The sequence below is a fragment of the Theobroma cacao genome, chromosome 10 (genome assembly GCF_053813885.1).
Source record: "Theobroma cacao isolate CCN51 chromosome 10, ASM5381388v1, whole genome shotgun sequence".
Taxonomy (NCBI): domain Eukaryota; kingdom Viridiplantae; phylum Streptophyta; class Magnoliopsida; order Malvales; family Malvaceae; genus Theobroma; species Theobroma cacao.
The window spans coordinates 25684070-25704030 of record NC_142648.1 but is presented as its reverse complement, the minus strand read 5'-3'; the positions used below and the strand labels follow the sequence as shown (position 1 = coordinate 25704030).

Genomic DNA, 19961 nt, shown 5'->3' with positions numbered 1-19961 from the left:
CCTTGAAAAACTGCGAATTACAAAATTGCCATATTATGTTATTGAGTTTTATTATATGGTGGATTATATATTAATTAATCACTGTAGTAGGGGGTTTCTATGGACCAGCCTTTTAGAGGGGCACGGTAAACCCCATTATATTTTTACCTCAAACAGAGAGGCGCGTAGGGTATCTCCTAGGGTAAAGTTTAGGGTTCACTTCACGCTAAACCACCACGTGAGGGGGAACTCAGCCAACGCCAAAGAACGGCTATGTTTTCAAAAAAAAAACATGATTTATTTGAAATGTGAATTTTAATAGCCTTGGCGATCTCGGTAGGATGCCTCGGCCAAGGTGTCCCCGAGAATAGATTTATGGCACAAGCCTAGATTTTTATGAGATTCATAAGCCTTTTTACGTATTTTGAACGAGATGTGTTCTAATTGTATAACCCAGTTTATGATGATTTACTTTATTGTCTCCATGTACTTAACTCTAGATGTTTATGATGATGTCTGTTTACTCATTGGGATTTTATAATCTCACCACCCTCCTTTCCACCCATTTCAAGTTCAATATAGACTGTAGATAGTTGATCTCATCGAGGACTATAGTGGGATCTGCATTTTCCAAACCGTAGGTTCACAGTCCTCTTTACTTTTGTTTATTCGGGGGCACTCTTGTTATTGTAAATTAAATTAAATATTTTGGCTTACTGTTTTTAAGTATGTATAAATTTATTTAGCTTTTACGCTATAAAAATTATTCACGTATAACTCTATAAATATTGTTTTATAAGAAAATAGAATATTTTACTTAATATTTCTTTTATTTTCTTATTATATTCAAATAACCATAATTTCGTTTTAAATGAAGATTTTAGACTTTTAAACTCATTTTGAATATGAATTATGTGTTTTGTACTTGTATATTACGTTTTAGCCAGTTTCGAAATTTTTGAGAAAAATGACCAAAATACCCCTGTGAGACGAAAAATTAATATTTTATTTGTTTAAAGTTGGAAACAGCTTAAAATCTTTTAGAACACGATATTTGACAATGGTTGCTCACAAGGGAACAGAGAAACTGATAGTAAAGCCTTGTGGGGTTTCGAGTTGACATTCCGGGCAATGAGTGTCTACTGGGACACCGCGGCGGTTGTCACGGGCTCCCGGGAAGTACCGGGTCGTGACAAGAGTAATGTGGGTGAGTGTTGTTGTGAGGCTATGAATGTTTTTAGGAGGCAATTGAAAGAAGGTGTACAAGGAATTTGGGTTGGCTTGAGAAATATAGAGAACAATTTTATTGGAATTTAATTTCTAAATAGTAGTAGAATTGTTTCACCTCATGGATGTAGGCAAGAGGTTGAATCATGTAAATTATTGTGTTTTTTATTTGTTTAATTTTTTTGGATTTTATTTTTATTGTTTTTAAGCAATTTTCATAACAGATACTTTACGGGCAATGCATGGGAAGCTTAAATTCAAAAGATAAGAAGATAAAATCCTAATTCATAACTTATTGTTTCATGTCTGGTATCAGGTGGCCCAAATTAAGAATAAAAGCAGATATCCCAAATCCCACCTCACTAGGAGAATGCGGGAAGTTTTGTCTGTTATCACAATTTTGGTTTTGCAAAAGGATATTTCAATTGTGCATATAACATTGAAGTTTTGCAAATGAGAAAATTTACTTTATTTTCGAGAAAAACCTTCATATATTTGTGCTAGTACAATATCTTTAAGTATTCATCATTCTGTTCAAAATTTCATGTGTGATGTTTACCTTTTTTGATATATCAGAATAATTATGTTCTAACTACTTTGTTGTTAGAAAGCAAGACCCAATTTGTTGTTCTTCCGTCATTCTTGTTATTTTACAAATTTTTAGGCTAATCTTAAAATTTAACATCATTTTCACAGTAATGTCTTATAAATCAAATTTGCAATGCTATCTTTTCAGTATTTTAATCAATATTTTACCATATCAACCAAATGTAGTGATTTTATCTTCCCATCAGTCACATTACATTGTAAACATTACAACAATCAAATTACATTGTAAGGCACCCAAGATCACCTTAGTGCTCCTTGAGTTGTAGAAAATGTTTTTCCATTTTAATCTCTATGTTACATTACAAATGATGAATTAAATAAAGGTAATATCTAAGTTTTTTTTATGTTCTATAAAATTAGATATTTTTAAAAATGATTTTCCAAAATTTTAATTTTTTTTAACACTTTCAAATTTAAGTACTTACCTTATTTTATGTTGATTATATTGGAAATGAAAACAAAAATAAAAAATAAGAACATTTTCTAAAACTAAATAGAGCCTTAGCTTAATTTCTTCTATAATTAGTTCCTATTTTGGGTTAATAAATACCATCAATTGAGCTCATCAATGACTTTGTCAAAAAGAAAAAGCTCATTAGATGGTTGTGTCCAAAAGAAAATGAAATTAAAAGAGAAAAAAAATCTCTTAAATCATGGCCGGCAACGCATATGACCAAGCATCCAATCTCTTTCGTTATATTATAAGTTACCCTTTAGAAATATTGTTAATAGCATCATTGTGTTAGAGTTGTTAAAGTCAAAGGTTGTTGAATTCGTCATCCTGTGCGTAATTGCTTTAATGATTATGCCATTAATCATATTTTAATTTTATCAGTTGTTGGGGTCCGAACAAACCATTGTTAGCTGTCCATGATAATTCAAATTGGAATATGTAATACAATTACAAGTCGCATGGGTCCATCGTAAAATATTCCTGAATTTCTCTGTTTTTTACTTCTACTTCAAGTCTTTCATAGGTAGCTCTGCTCCATTTCAAACTCAATTTCTCATAAAAAAAATCTATTTTTTGTTTGTACAACATATATTCGAATGGTTAGAATAGAAGGTCAAGGTATAATACTCATATAAGTTTTTAAATTATTTAAGAAAATTTAGATAAGTCTTTATATTTTTATTGCGTTTCATCAAATTTTTATATTTTTATTTTGAATTAAATAAGCTTTTATAACTAATGATTGATTAATTATCATTAGTTAAAATATCACTTGTCATTTTAAATTCACATGGCACTGGCATGACGTTGATGTAAAATGTGAAAAATGTCGTATGGCCATGTTATCATGTCAAAGTCACTTGACATAGAATAATAAATGACATTTTGATTAAGTTAATCAATAGTTATAAGAGTTTATTTGACTCAAAATAAAAGTACAAGAGCTTATTTAACTCAAAATAAAAGTACAAGCATTTGATTGAAGACAATAAAAGTACAAAGACTTATTTAATTTTTTTAAAATAGTTTAGAGGTTTTTTTATATTATATAAAAATAAAATAATTATTACATTTTATTAGGTTGTCTAAAAATTAGCAGAGATAAAAGTTTTAACCTACAAATGTATTACATGTCATACAATTATGAGACATATCCATATTTTATTACAATGTATTACATTGTACTAAAATTTATCATTCCATTTAAGATGGTGTATTAAATTTATCATTCATCTTTGAATGGAGGTAATTTTATCACTATGCTTTCCAATTTGATTTAAAATGATAAATTAATAACTTTTACCAATGGAATAAATTCAATTTCTTCTAATTAATGAGATAAAACAATAGAGTATGATTTTGTTCACATAAAATTAATAAAATATGACTTCATATGTACATACATATCAACAACAGGATAATTAAATTTTGATTGTGGAATTGATGTCATTATTAAAACAAATATTGTTTCTAATCTTACCAAAAAAAAGATATTAAATACAAATCTTTTTATAGAAAAAAGCTAAAACTTCGAATTATCCAATTATGTGTAAAAAATAAATAATTATAAAATTATTATAAGTATTATTGATACTATTTATGAGTAATCAGAAAATTAAATTTTCTTAGGGTTATCTATATTCATAGATAATGAAATGTTCTGGTTAAAATTTTAATTTTTTTTAGATAAATATATTACCTTAATCTTTTAAGATTTCACATTAATTCATTTCAAGGCCATTAATATTCAAAATGAAAACTCTATTTCAAAATCTTAAACACATATGCTATAAAAATAATTAAACTACACAAGAGATAAAAATTTTAATTTGTGTATAACAATAATACATTTTCAATAACACAATACCACCGCTCTTGTTATTGGTATTTCCTTTTTGGGTATAACTAATTGTTGGTATTTAAATAAAAATTATTGTTGTTAAAAGCTAAAATTTAACCATGCTTTAGTGGTCATTGAAAATTACATTGTGGAGTGGAGAAGGTAGACAAAAGAAAAAACTATGCTTTCTTGTGAGACTCGTGACTATGAAAAGAAAAGAACAGAACAGAAAAGCTTAAGAGAGAAATAGACTTGTTCTCAAATGAAAATGACACCCCATTTTCTCAGAATATTCTTTACTTTTCAACTCATAAATTCGATAGTGTTTGATTCATGACTTTGGTTACGGGACATTACATTGACACACTTAATTAATATCTTCTTCAATTTATAATCAAATTCAAACAATTTCTTCATTCTATATTTAATTAATATATTGGATGTCATAATATTTAAAAAATTTTAAATTATTAAAAAAATTTATGATTTGATGATTTTCAGGCACAATACAAGGCAAATTTCTTTTTCTTTTTCATTTTTAATCTGAGTAGTATACAAAGTATTTTATTAGTAGGTTTCCATACCTAACTCTTATCATCTTGGAATATTACAAAAGGTCATTTCCAAGGAAGAGACGTTTTTTCTTTTAATTGCTGTGAGAGAAGGAGAGAGAAGACCATTCTGTAGCATAGACTTGGAAATAAGGATAGACAAAGAAGCTACTTGGAAACTTTCGCTCAATACCAAACATGCAATTCAAATGCATTGGATTTAATTTATAGCATGAAACATGCATTTATCAATAGGAAATAAAAATGGTTTCAAACGTGTGATATAGCTTTTCAAATTCTTGGCACCTCTTGAAATAGATTGCTTCTACCTTTCCTCCGATAATTTCCTTCTGTTTCCCCTCTTTCAATCCAAATATCTATATATCGTGCTGTTTCAGAACCCAAAGTGAAGTTGCTCGCATATTTTTATCAACTTTTGATAAAGTGAAGTACAATAGACGTTGGAATTGTATTGAAAAGTTTTTTTCTTAGAATTGAATAATTATCAATTTTATAGTTGAAATATTAATTAATTAATTTTATATATAATTATTTTTTAATTATAAGTGCCTTATATTTATAGTTAATTAAATTTGCACTTTAAGAACATTTAATATTTTCATATAAATTATTATTATTATTTAAAAATAAATAAAAAACAGTGACACTAAGTACTAGTATATATAAAATTATGGATATTGAACATATTTTTTGATTGATGGAAATAGTCATATTTATTTATTATCATTCTAAATTGCCATCACAAAATTTCGTATTTTTAATATCAATTAGATTTATTTAATTTGTAAATATATAAGAATTATAATTATATCAAATGACTTTCATTAAAAATACTTTTCATGATAAAGATTAATACTCACTTCGTTGCAATCCATCCTATTATTTTAAAATGTTTCAAACTAATGTCCACTTTCTTAAAATGAAAAACACTTTTCCATTGTTACCCTTCATTAAAACACTTACTTTAGAGGACAATAATTAATATTATGAAATTTTAATTATATATATTGAAATATTAATTATTTCTTATATACAATTCTATTTATTTATTTACATTTTTAAAGATAATGTCCTTTATATATAGTTATCATCATTTTAAAATAAGTAAAAAATTAAGTATAATAAATACCAGTACTTTATAAATTTTTTTTTACAACAAAAAATTTAGCCACATGTCTGTAAAAGATTCTCAAAATCAACGGACACAAAGACAAATAAAAGTCACCAATACAATTAATCTTTACTCACTTCACCTCTATCTCCACTCTTTCCTAAATTTTCTCTGCTTTGATTTCCTCCAACCATGTCTTTCTTTGATGCCCTGTCCGCCATAGGAGAAGTTGTTGTCTCCAAGTTCTTCGACTTTCTACTAGACAAGTTGGTGTCTTCTGACTTCCTGCAATTTGCTACTGAGAAGCAGATTCACGAGGGGATGGAGAAGTTGAAGAAGGAGTTGCTGGAGATTCGTGAAGTGCTTGATGATGCTGAGGAGAGGCAGCTCAAAGATAAGTCCGTCAAAATCTGGTTGTTCGACCTCCAAATCTTGGCATACGATGTGGACGATGTCTTGGACGAGCTTGCAACCGAAATTTCCAGACGCAATTTGATGATGGAACGTCGAGGTAGCTCAAGTAAGAAACCGAGACTCATGATTACTGATCCATTCGATGCTGTTATTTTTTACAGGGACATGATGTCCAAGATAAATGATGTCACCGTCAGATTGAAAGCTTTAGAACCAGAGAGAAAAAAGTTGCAGAAGAGAATGAAGGACTGCCATAGATCCAAAAGGATAGAAGGACGGCTGCAACCTACTTCTGTGGAGATTGAAACTCATGTGTATGGTAGAGACAAAGACAAGGAGAAAATACTCGAATTGCTCTTCGAGAGTGATGATGAAGGAAAGGTTGTGATTCCCATCGTTGGCATGGGAGGGATTGGTAAGACAACTCTTGCTCAGCTTGTCTACAATGATAATCGCGTGAATGATTATTTTGATCTCAAAGCATGGGTATGTGTTTCTGAAAATTTTGATATCACGGATATAACAAAATCAATTTTGTCATCAGTTGGCCATAAGTCTGGTGATGCTGAAGCTAATTTGAATAATCTTCAAATAAAATTGAAGGAGAAGCTCTCTGGAAAAAAACTACTTCTCATTTTGGATGATCTTTGGCATCAAATCTATAATGATTGGACTATCCTAGTAGCCCCTTTTGGAAAAGGAACTGCAATTATCGTGACAACACGCGACCAAAGTGTTTCAAGAATGACGAGAACTATCCCAGATGATTACAAGCTGCAAAAGTTGCCAGATGAAGATTGCCTTTCTGTATTAACTGGACATGCATTCCAAGCAAAAGATTTTAGTGGCCATCCACACTTGAAAGAAATTGGTGTAAAGATGGCGGAGAAATGCAGGGGCTTGCCTTTGGCAGCTAAGACCATTGGAGGCCTTTTGCGCAATGAGGTGGGCCTTGTTGTGTGGAAAGATATACTAGAAAATGAGGTGTGGAAAGAGGAGGGATGTAACATAATTCCAGCTTTACGACTAAGCTATCATCATCTTCCTCCACATCTAAAGCCATGTTTTGCTTACTGTGCCATAATCCCCAAAGATTATGAATTTTCTAAGACAGAAATAGTCCGGTTATGGATGGCAGAAGGCTTTCTACGAGTGAAAGCTGTGAAGCAAAATGAAGATTTGGGTCAAGAGATCTTTCAGGAACTTGTATCAAGGTCATTTTTTGAAAGATCCAGTCAAAAGAAGTCTCGATATGTAATGCATGATCTTATTAATGATTTGGCTCAATCAATCGCCAAAGATTTATGCTTTAGAGTGGAGGGTGACAAGGAATTGGACATTTCCAATAATGCTCGCCACTCATCTTACATTGGTGGTCGGAGGGATGGAATTAAAAAATTCCGAATCTTTAATGGAATGGAGCATGTAAGAACCTTCTTACCGTTGAAGATGCCAAATAAAGGGCATTGCTATATATCTAATCAAGTTCTCAGTGATTTGTTGTCAAAATTGAAATGCTTAAGGGTGCTTTCTTTAGAAGGGTATCGCTTGACCAAGTTACTTAATGTTTTTGGAGATTTGATACATCTGCGTTATCTCAATTTTTCTCGCACTCAAATCAAAACTCTACCTGATTCAATATGCAAACTTTACAATTTAGAGACTTTGATTTTGTGGGGGTGTAAAGCTCTTGAGGAGTTTCCTTTAGAAATGAGAGATTTAATTAACCTAAGGCATCTTGATTTTACTGGTGCAAATTCACAAATAAGGATGCCGATGGGGATTGGTGAGCTAACCAGTCTCCAAACATTGACAAGATTTGTTGTGAGTCAAGATAATGGGCTTCAGATACAGGAGATGGGGAACTTGTCTAATCTAAAGGGTGAACTGATTATTTCAGGATTAGAGAACATTGTCAAAGCTCAAGATGCATTGGTGGCTGGGTTATGTAATAAGTCAAACATTTATGATTTAACTTTGGAATGGCACTTCCAAGTTGTTTTTCCAGTAGAAGAAATTCAAATTCACAAGGATGTTTTGAATTCACTTCGACCTCATACAAGGCTTGAAAAGCTCACCATCAAATATTATAGAGGTGAAACATTCCCAAATTGGATAGGAGATCCTTCATTTGAAAAGCTATCCCATTTGGAGCTGCATAATTGTCACTATTGCACATCATTACCAGTAATTGGAAAATTACCATCGCTAAAATCCCTTTCTATCAAGGGAATGCATGGGGTGACTACTGTGGGTTCAAACTTTTTCGGAGAAAATGCGTCAATTGCATTTCCAAAACTAGAAGAATTATTTTTTTATGAAATGCCTGAATGGAAGGAATGGGATCCTTGTGAAGTTGATGGACATGTGAAAAACTTCCAACAACTCCGCCTGCTCTCCATTTCAGATTGTCCCAAGTTGTCAGGAAGGTTACCTACTTGTCTTCCTTCCTTGGAGGAGCTTGTGATTCTTCGATGTAAAAAATTGACAAGTCTAGCTACTTGTCCTCCTTCATTGAAGAAACTTGAGATTCGTCAATGTAAGCAATTGGTAGTTTCACTCCCTGGCCTTCCAATGTTGTGCGACTTAACAATTGATGAGTGCCAAGAAGTGGTGGCTACAAGTTCTACAAATTTTGGTTCAATCATGAAAAGTGTCTCCCTTTCAAACATTTCGAAATTCACTTGTCCAATGGATATGATGTTAGGGTTGAGAAAAGCAGAATCTCTTTCTATAGGTAAATGTGAGGGGCTAATTTCTTCATGGCAAAACCAGGAAAGATCCTCAGCACATCCGTCGGCTCTTCGCTTTTTGAAAATTCAGAATTGTTCACAACTTGCTTCAATAGGGGTTGAGGACGAAAAGGAAGAGCAAATGCAATTGGGAATCCCTCGCAATATCGAAGATTTGGGCATTAGAGATTGTGAAAGGCTAGAGAGGCTATCAAAAAGCCTACACAGCTACACATCCCTTACGGTGCTACAAATTGAAAAATGCCCAAGATTGATTTCATTTTCAAAGGGAAATTTGCCTACAAATTTAAGAAGTTTAACCATTAAATGTTGTGAGAATTTGCAGTACTTGCTGGATGAAAGACAAAATGTCAACATCAACGGCACATTTCTTCTAGAGAAATTAGATATTGAAAACTGTAAGTCTTTGATATCTTTATCCGCAAGGCATGAGTTACCGTTAAGGTTTGTGAGTTTATCCATTGTTGATTGTGAGAATTTGCAGTACTTGCTGGATGAAAGAGAAAATATCAGCATAGAGCAATTGACTATTGAAAATTGTCAGTCTTTTATATCTTTATCCGCAAGGGGCGAGTTTCCTATTGATCTTCAACGTGTAACCATCTATGGTTGTAGAAAGTTAGCTTCCTTATCATCCAATGGCAAGTTACCTAAGGGGCTGAAATACCTCAATATCAGTAGTTGCGGATTTCTAGAATCCATAGCACCTGAAATTCAAGACAACTCGTCTCTTGAACGGATGATAATCGGCTTTTGTGATAATTTTGGATCTTTGCCTCGTGGATTGGACAAGCTCAACCATCTTGAGGAGATTGATATTTTTGTTTGTCCAAATCTGATTTCCTTCCGAGGAAGTGGATTGTTAACCCCCAAACTCAAAAAACTCCATCTTTTTCAGTGTGAAAAGCTCGAGGCCTTACCCAACTGCATGCACAACATTGTCTCTCTTGAAGAATTCTCGATATCTGATTGTCCGAGTATGGCATCTTTACCAAAAGAGGGGTTCCCTACCAATCTCATTTCACTTACAGTCTCACAACCCAATTTCTGCAAGTCAGTAATCGAGTGGGGTTTGCACAAACTCACCTCTCTTAAGCATTTCTCCATCAACGGTGCTTCTCCGGATGTGGTGCTATTCCCTTATGAAGAAATGCTTCTACCCCCCTCTCTCACCTCTTTCACCATCAACAATTTTCCCAACCTTGAAATTCTGTCCTTCGAGGGCTTTCAACATCTCACCTCTCTCGAATCATTGCATATCAAAGATTGCTCCAAGCTTAAATGCCTTCCGACTAAGGAAGTGTTTCCCTCACTTTTGAACCTACATATTATTAATTGTCCATTGCTAGAACAACGATGCAAGAGGGATGAAGGACAAGAGTGGCCCAAAATTGCCCACGTACCTTGCATTGAAATTCATAATATTCCTAGATGGGACCCAGAAATCAGGTATATATGTCACTTGAAATTATATATTAATTTTCATAAATCTTTTTAATTGAAGAACATACATTAAGTCAAGTGTTCAAGTGCTCTATTTTCATGATTACTGTAGTTTCATTAGTGCAATACCGTTTACAAATCTAACTAAAGAATTGAGTTTGAGTAGCTTAATTACTTTTTCAAGTCAAGTTTGAGTTTACAAAAATGAAAGTTGATAAAACTTGAACCAAGTTTTGAGTTTTGTTCTGGAACTGAGCTCGAGCACCCAACCTACAATAGGCTGCTGAACTTAGAGAAAAAGGGCATAAAAATACTGATACTGATCTCATTTTCTTCATTTTAAAGGCAGACTGCCATTGAGGATGTGTGATCTGTGACAATGCTTATGGTAGCAGTACATTACCTAAATTCAAATAGATCAGGTATATACATAATCCCCCCCCTCTTTTTCAAATTTCAGTATGCTTTCCTTTTGAAGCCCACTGCATGCTCTAGCAAGATGGAAAAGAATGAAAGGCTGAAAATGAAAGAAAGACAAAAAATTTAAAAAGAAAAAGAAAAATTTACAAAGAAAGAATGAATCCTTATCTGGTGTAATGGCATCATTGAATACTTTGCTAGTTTAAGGACATTATGTAAGGACTTATTCTCCTAGACTAGCTTGTATTCTTAAGTTAAGCTAGCTCTTAGTTGTATTTTTCACCTTATTGTTAATCTATTCATTTATGTTTCTTATTTTCTGGATAGGATTGACAAAAATCTTGAATCAAATAGGTTTAGAAGAACAGAAAAGAAGTCGTATTGCAGCTATCTGCAGAGACAATGTCTTGACAATTGACTAGCAAATTGCATTGAGCTAATATAGAAGCTTCCTTGACTATAGTTGAAACATTTTCTATCCTGGCTTATCCTCAACTTCTGGCACTACAATACATGATCTAAACAGTGTCACCCAGAAGCTACATTGATTAATTTGCGGATCAGGGGAACTACTTCTTCACCCAAAGCATGCCAACTCTAAAAATGAAAACTTTAATTTGAATGTAGTACGTTGGTGGGAAGAATATGCCTCTAGGTATTTAACTTCTCTTTGTGCTTCTTCGCTGTAGAAAAATAGGGTTTATCTATCAAATTTTCTGTTAATTATTTTGTCCTTGATACTTCCTTAATAGTACTATTTGTTTGTCTAATAATTATTCCATCATCCTGAATGAATGCTTATATTCTCCTTGATTATTTGACAAACTCAACGGTGCAAAAAGTATAAAGATGAGAATGGTCCAAAATCGCCGCCATATGAGCAGATTGCATATTCCCTGGTGTGATCTAAAGGAGAAAATAGGAAGGTGGTTCATCTCTTAAGAAGAGAAGGTCGTTTATGATTAGACCAAGGTATGTCAATTTGGAAATATCTAATTACATTCAGGATAATCAATTTGAAATTTTATGTTCACAATGGTAGATATGTACAACCATGAGATGATGGACAAAAGGTGAAATCTATGCACACACTGAGATCTCTACTATCTCAGCATTAAGATTTATATGAAGAATAACCAAAACCCAAGTTTTCAACCTTTTTCCCACTATTATTTTGCATATTTCAATTTCTCTGCCATACTTTTTTGTTGAATGTTTGGCTTAGCCAATGTTGAGGAATTGCGAGACCAATGGCAGAGAAGGAATAGAAGTATTCAGATTTGCTTTAAATGCTTAGATCAGATGAGCTAGTTAAATGTTTCTCATTTTTTGTTTCATCTAAAGTGAAGTGAACAAAACCAAAGATTCAGTTTTAAGCATAACTACTAATAGACTCTTGCTTACTAAATTTTGGACAAGCATTTCCAAAGCTCATTTTCTTAGAAAAAGGTAAATGTTTTTGCAGAATTGAGAAACTTCTATCTTCCATCATGGAGAAAAATGGTTTAATTTCAAGTTATTGGAACTTTCAGATAGTTCTCTCCAGGTTCGATATATATAGATTCAATGTCTGCCATCATTTAAAAAGAAAAATCAAGATGAGAAGTTGGTGTAGCTGATTTCAATGGTTTAATTTGTTTTTCTAAATGCTTATCTATTCATTTGTTCTTCATATGTATTTTTGGTCATTCACCAGAAATTTAAGTAAAGGGAAATAAACTTTAGTTGTAACTATTGTATTGGAATGTTTAGTAAAAGCTGGAGAATTTTATTTATTAATTTCATCATGGTAATGAATAGATGTTTGGCATTACCATCGTCTATGAAACATATTTCTTTCAAATTGCTGGTAAATGATTCCCTGCAGGACTATTTCAAGAAAGGTTCCTCGTATTAATACTTGGTCACTTCTATACGAACCAAGATATATAATTTTGATTTTAATTTGATGTTAATTTTAAGTTGCGGAGGCTTATGCTTGAACAGAACGGATCTGTTAATTCTTTTAAATTTTTATGTCTACAAATCATATTGGTTTGAATGACTTCTTATTAAAATTTCTTGCAGAATCATTTCAAGATTAGTTTCAAATATATTAAATGATTGGTATATTGTTATATGCCTGAAGATTAATATGATATGTAATTTTGGTTTCAGTTGGAAGTTGTAGAGGCTTGAGCCAGCAATAGGAGCAAACAAACTGGTCTGGAAAGACACTAAAATGGGAATGTCATTACTTATCCAAGTGGGCGTTGCCTTCGTTGCTGCCACTCTTAATGCTTGTTATAGCCCAGCATATTGACCATATGCTGGGCTGAATGAGCAAACACCAAAATCTCTGCCTCAATCCCAATGAGTACTCAATTTTTGATAATGATGAGAAATTAAAGTATTTATTGGCAACAATAGCAGTGACCGTGTCAAGGGAACAACAATTTCCCAAAGGGAAACATAGTTTGAAAATGGTAATGTTCCTATACACAGGAAGCTAAAAGTGTTGGCAACAATAGCAGTGACCGTGCCAGGAAATCATGTTGCAAAATGAAAACCTGATGTTGTGGAATTTGTCTGACAGGATGAAGTGGACTTTAAATTCTAGAGCCCTTAAAATTCAATGGCGGTTTGTTCAGATAGCAGTTCCTTCCCTAAAACGAGAATCTTTCCTCCTTGGTGTCAGTGGTGCAAGCATAAATGATAAGATAGCTACTGAGTGCCTCAAGAGTGTAAAATCAGGTAACCTGGGACCTTCTGTACAAACCAAATTGATATTCTCATCGTAAGTTTTTTTGTAATATTTCAAGTTAAGAAGCTACCAATTTGTATTTCCCATTTTTAGTTGATGCATTTCATGTACTCTTATCTGTTTCTACTAAAATTTGTAGAATCCTTTCTTCTTTCTCATATTATGTTTTCAAAGTAAAGGAGGTTTCTACTGTGTCAACTGATCGATTTAATCTAAAGTACTATTCAAGTTGCATATCAGGGTAAAATGGCTAGAATTCAGTTTTTGCTGATGTAGAAGTGTGAATCACAATGCTTAAGCATTTTTGTATTCAATAATTTGAAGAGTCTTTTAATGTTCTATTGTTCATCTGGAAGTTTGAGTAGTTCTTGTCTCTCCTATCGATTTGTTTTATGTTTTTGCATGACAATGACATTAATCAGGACCTTCATATTGAGATTGGAAAGGTGAAAAGTGATATGTTGCTGTTTGCAGGCACTTTAGGAGGTTGCATGATTTGTGAGACAATGTTGACGGTAAGACAATGCTAATCTTGAAGGTAGAACTTTATAGAACAATGAATGAGCAGATGCTTTACATATTTTAGTTCTCTTAGATAACTTCCTCTTGGTTGTGTGCTTCAAGGTAGTTCAAATGCTTTATGCTTATATATATTTTCATCACAGAGATTCAGCCATTGTAAGAAAAAAGAGTACAATGAAAGAATACACCTCCTCATGGTAATGAACTGATGATTGGCATTACCATCGTCTATGAAACATATTTCTTTCAGATTGTTGGTAAACATTCCCTGCAGGACCATTTCAAGAAAGGTCTCAGGTATTAATACTTGGTCACTTCTGTATGAACCAAAGATTTATAACTATGATTTTAATTTGATGTTAATTCTAAGTTGCAGAGGCTTATGTTATATGCCTGAAGATTAATATGATATGTAATTTTGGTTTCAGTTGGAAGTTGAAGAGGCTTGTGCCAGCAATAGGAGCAAACAAACTGGTCTGGAAAGACGCTGAAATGGGGAATGTTATTACTTATCCAAGTGGGCATTGCCTTTGAGGCTGCCACTCTCAATGCTTGTTATAACCTGGCACATTGACCATGCGCCGGCTGAATGAGCAAACACCAATCTCAGCCTCAATCCCAATGAGTACTCAATTTCTGATAACTGATGAGAAATTAAAGTACGTATTGGCAACAATAGCACGTGACAGTGTCAAGGGAACAACAATTCCCCAAAGGGAAACATAAGTTGAAAACAGTAATGTTCCTATACACATATAGCTAAAAGTTTTAGTTATTGCCAGGAAATCTTGTTGCAAATGAAAACCTGATGTTGTGGAACTTGTCTCACAGGGTGAAGTAAACTTTATATTCCAAAGCCCTCAAATATTCAATGGTGGATCGAAGTTTTTCAGAACCATATCTTTTTGTTGAATGTTTGCCAAGCCTATGTTGATGAATCACGAGACCAATGGCAGAGAAGGAATAGAGGTATTCTAAAGGAGGGAGAAAGCCATGTAAGATTCCATTAGTTCGAATTTGCTTTAAGTGCTTAGATCAGATAAGCTAGTCAAATGTTTCTCATTTTATATTTAATCTAAAATGAAGTGAGCAAAACCAAAGTTTCAATTTTAGGTATAATTACAAATAAGCTCTTGCTTACTAAATTTTGGACAGGTATTTCTCCAAAGCTCATTTTCTTTGGAAAGAGTAAATATTTTTGCAGAATTGAGAAGGAAGTTTTGTCTTCCATCATGGAGCAAAATGGTTTAATTTCAAGTTAGTAGGACTTACAGATGGTTCTTTCCGGGTACGATATATAGATTCAATGCCTGCCATCATTGTAAAAGAAAAATCAAGACTAATTCAGAATGAGAGGTTTTTGTAGTTGATTTCTATGGTTTATTTTTTTTTTTTTTGAATGCCTATGTATTTGTTTGTTCTTCATATGTATTTTTGGTCATTCACCAGAGGTCTGAGTAAAGGGAAATAAACTTTAGTTGTAACTATTGCATTGGATTGTTTACAAAAAGCTGCAGAATTTTATTTATTAATTTCATCATGGTAATGAACAGATGTTTGGGATATTATCGTCTACGAGACATATTTCTTTCAGACTGCAGGTTAAACATTTCCTTCAGTACCATCTCAAGAAAGGTTTCAGGTATTAATACTTGGTACCTTTTGTATGCACTGGAGATTTATAACTTTGATTTTAATTTGATGTTAATTCTAAGTTGGAGAGGCTATTGCCTGAACAGAACAGATATGTTAATTCTTTTCAAATGTTTGTCTATAAATCATATTGGTTTCAGTGACTTCTCATTAGAATTTCTTGCAGAATCATTTCAGGAATGGTTTCAATTATATTAAATGACTGGTATATTGTTCTATGCCTGAAGATTTATATGATAACTAATTTTGGCTTCAATTGGAAGTTGCAGAGGCTCGTGCCAGCAATAGGAGCAAACAAACTGGTCTGGAAAGACGCAGAAATGGGAATGTTATTACTTATCCAAGTGGGCATTGCCTTGGTTGCTGCCACTCTCAATGCTTGTTATAACCCAGCACATTGACCATATGCCGAGCTGAATGAGCAAATACCAAAATCTCTACCTCAATTCCAATGAGTACTCAATTTCTGGTTAATGATGAGAAAACAAAGATGTATTGGCAGTAACAGCTGTGATAGTGTCAGGGGAACAACAATTCCCCAAAGGGAAACATAAGTTGAAAACAGTAATGTTCCTACACACATATAGCTAAAAGTTTTAGTTATTGCCAGGAAATCTTGTTGCAAAATGAAAACCTGATGTTGTGGAACTTGTCTGACAGGGTGAAGTAAACTTTATATTCCGAAGCGCTCAAAACTCAATGGTGGTTTCCAAGTTGTTCAGGCAGCAGTTCCTTCCCAAAAAGGAAAATCTTTCCTCCTTCGCATCAATGGTGCAAGATAGCATGTAAGATCAGGTAACCTAGGACCTTCTGTTTAAACCAAATTCATATTGTCATCGTAGCAGTGTCTGAGTGTTTCTGTAATATTTCAAGTTAAGAAGCTACCAATGGGTCTTTCCCATTTGTAGTATGATGAATTTCATCGCTTTTTTTTCTGCTAAAATTTGTAGAATCCTTCTTCTATCTCTCATATTATGTTCTGTATGAAGTAAAGGAGGTTTCTACTCTCTCAAACGCTTGATGTAATCTAAAGTACTTTCCAAGTTGCATATCAGGATAAATGGTCAGAATTCAGTTTTTCTTGGTGATGAAGTATGAATCACAATGCTTAAACATTTTTGTATTCAGTTCTGTTCTGCAATTATGTCAGATTCCAGCTCAGTTCTTTTATTGATGCATAACATATCCTTTCATTACACATTGCTCCAAGAAAAAGTCTCTGCTTTAACATCCAATTTGTATTGCCCTCCAATAGGCAATACTTTCCTTCGATAATGTTTACATAGGGCTTTTCTTTTGTATATATATATATTGCTCATTCATAGGTGGTTTTATTAAGTATTAAAGGTATACAAAAACTGATCAAAATTAAGAGATCAGTACAACGGCAGCAAGAAGCACTCTTAAGCAGTAACAGTTAAAAGAGCAAAGCACCCTATCGCCTTAAATGGAAACAGAACCCCCAACCTATCACCCGACCACCCCTTACGGAACATAGCATTACAATGAAAAATCAGCAACAACCAACAGCCCCCATAACACCATGCGGGAGCATAAACGTTGCAATAACAGAATCCACAAACGAAACAGGTACATCATATTAATTCCAAGCCAATGTTGTCCAAACTGTGAATGATGGAAGAAAAGCAGTTTCAACTCAGGACAGAAGCAACATGGCTTACCACCAATCGAAAAACATATCAGCTCTTAACTCTTTCAACTCCAAATTTTGCAAGCGAATCAACAAATGTATTAGCTTCATGGAGTGTATCCACAAACACAAAATCTTCGATCTTTCTCTTCAAACTATCAATCTCTTTAAAAATATACCGATGGTTTCATATCTGCTTGTTACAAACCCATGCAAGTTCTATCTTGGAATTAGATTCTATAATCAATCTCTTAAAACTCACCCAAGGTGAAGATGCAAAAAGCTTTACTACGTGCTTGATGACCATTAACTGTGCATAATTGGACTCTTGAATTTCAAGAGGACCAAAAAACAGCCCATAATTGAGCCCTTATCATCTCCAAGAACCCCTCCACAATCAGCAAGTCTTGATTTTCGGCAAGCCAGTTCATCTACATTAAACATAAGGAGGAATTCAAACAATAAAAGACCAGCACTTAAATGTCTTCGGTTCATTCCACAACACATCGCCTCATTTCAACTTGCCCTCACCCAATCTCATCTTCACTAAGAAAAGAATTTCCTCCTTGTCCCAAATCTTCTCGATAAAAATAGAATCATTCCTTGCAAGCCATAAGAACCACAAGGTAACACCATATACCACTATTCATTTTTTTTCAATGCACTCCCATAAAAATAAGCTTCCAAAGATCTAATGAAGGATTCAAATGAATTTGAAATCACCCAAGTAAAGCCCCACCATTTTCTTTATATATTGCAGATTGAAAGAATATACTTTTAGGTTCTGTTTTTCTTTCCTCCTAGTGCCACCATCCTAAAACAATTTAAAACGTTTTCAATTTCCTTTAGATGTTGCTAAGTAAGACATTAAACAAGACCAAATCCAACCTTTCACTATTAAAACATTTGAAAGGGGTTCAACATAGCCCACATACACTGTGTCAAAGTTTATTACATGTTCATTTATGGTTCAAAGGTAGGGATGGATAAAGCCCAAGCTGCTCCCTGGATTCCACCTCGATCTGCCTCCAAGGAGGTTTTTCTTTTTTGAAAAGTTGGGCGGGTTGGGAGCAGGGCAATATTTTTGTTTGATTGGCTGGGCGGGACAGGGCGAAGCGGTTATGGTATGCGGCTGCCCGACTCAACCATGTCGTGCCCTACTTATATTATTATTTATATTTTTATATGAGTATATTTACAGATGTTTAATTAGTTAAATTTATATATTTATGTTGAATTTGAAAAGTTGAAATTAATTGTGATTGAGATTATTATTTTATTTTATTTTGTAAATCTTTTGAATATTATATTTGTAACGACCCAAGTACAATCACCGATCAGTAGTTTTTTGAATCTAAACCACTTGACCCTCAAAAGCTTAAGCTCAAGTTGCTAACTAGTAGTGATGGGTTTGGATTGTTATATAGGTCTTAACATTACAATCCCACCTATCCAAATCCTTAACCACCTACCCAAATCCTTGACGGTGCAGGCTCTGATACCATTTGTAATGACCTAAGTCCAATCACTGGCCCAGCAACTTTTTGGGTTTAAACCACGTGGTCCTCAAAAGCTTAAACTCAAGTTGCTAGTAGTGGTGGTCTTGGATTGTTATATAGGTCTTAACAATCACATTCACATTAGATGTGAGATGTTAGGTATTACAATATTAACTTTGGTATATCAAAATTTGTATTTGACACTTTTATTCCACTTAATGTTATGGTAGTTATATATTATTATGTAGATTAACATGTAGAAAAATGGAAAAGATAGGACGAAAATGGATATTAAAGAAATCCATGGCAGGATAGGGCAAGGGGTTTTGGTTGTCTAAGTGGGATAGGAGCGGATGAGGTTGATTTGCCTAAAGATTAGCTTTTAGGAAGAATGGAGATGACAATAAAATCAACAAAGTTTTGAGAGAAGCTCGGAAGAAGCAATCTTTGTGAAAATTAAAATATGTTTCATAGAAGCTTTCCTTATCTATGCTAATTAACAGTAAATGTAAGATTCTTTGCCATATCCTTCTTTTGTAAATATGTGCATACCCACACAACACACGCCAATGTACCAATGAATCAATACTAACGTATTGTTGCTAATAACTTTATTTTATTTTATTTAATCTTCACCTGAGTCTGATTCCTTCCCCAATCTATCAGGGAATGTGACCTTGCCATGTTTTTTTCATTGTTTTGCAGGTGCATCTTGACCACAAGCACATGGGTATAGACAGAGACAATAGCTTTAATACTGAAATTTTATAATAACATCAGTGTTTATTATTTTACTAAATGATATATTTATCCTTTATTTTCCAGGCACTCTGAGAGGCTAAGTGCTAACTTAAATTTGATTTTAGAGATGAGGTACTTTACAGCAAGCTGCTCATCTATTATGTCGACATATGATTGAAGTGTAAAGGGTGGCAGCCAAACTCGTGGAAGTTTATAGAACAATGAAATAGGTAAATGCTTTGCATATTTTAGTTCTGCTATATAACTTCCTCTTCGTTCTGTGCTTCAAGGTAGTTCAATTGCTTTATGACTAGACTAGCATTTTACCTT

At 33.4% G+C, this 19961-nt stretch overlaps 1 protein-coding gene and 1 long non-coding RNA gene across 3 annotated transcripts; both read left to right on the top strand.

The window, feature by feature from the left end:
• The first annotated feature begins 5828 nt into the window (after positions 1-5828).
• Positions 5829-11240, top strand: LOC108663653 (putative disease resistance RPP13-like protein 1). The gene is made up of 4 exons (XM_088810512.1): positions 5829-9385; positions 9527-9765; positions 9847-10408; positions 11150-11240. Exons 1-4 carry the CDS (start codon positions 5985-5987, stop codon positions 11238-11240), a joined length of 4293 nt encoding a protein of 1430 aa, XP_088666638.1. The 5' UTR covers positions 5829-5984.
• Positions 11241-13140: 1900 nt separating this feature from the next.
• LOC148760497 (uncharacterized) lies at positions 13141-16282 on the top strand. Of its 2 annotated transcripts, XR_016023208.1 has the most exons (8): positions 13141-13287; positions 13398-13555; positions 14040-14103; positions 14231-14384; positions 14516-14823; positions 14919-15082; positions 15641-15729; positions 16010-16282. It is a non-coding gene; the product is annotated as an uncharacterized LOC148760497 (long non-coding RNA). The 2 variants fall into 2 exon arrangements; XR_016023207.1 differs by lacking the exons at positions 13141-13287; positions 13398-13555 and having other exon boundaries at positions 13931-14103.
• Positions 16283-19961: the final 3679 nt, after the last annotated feature.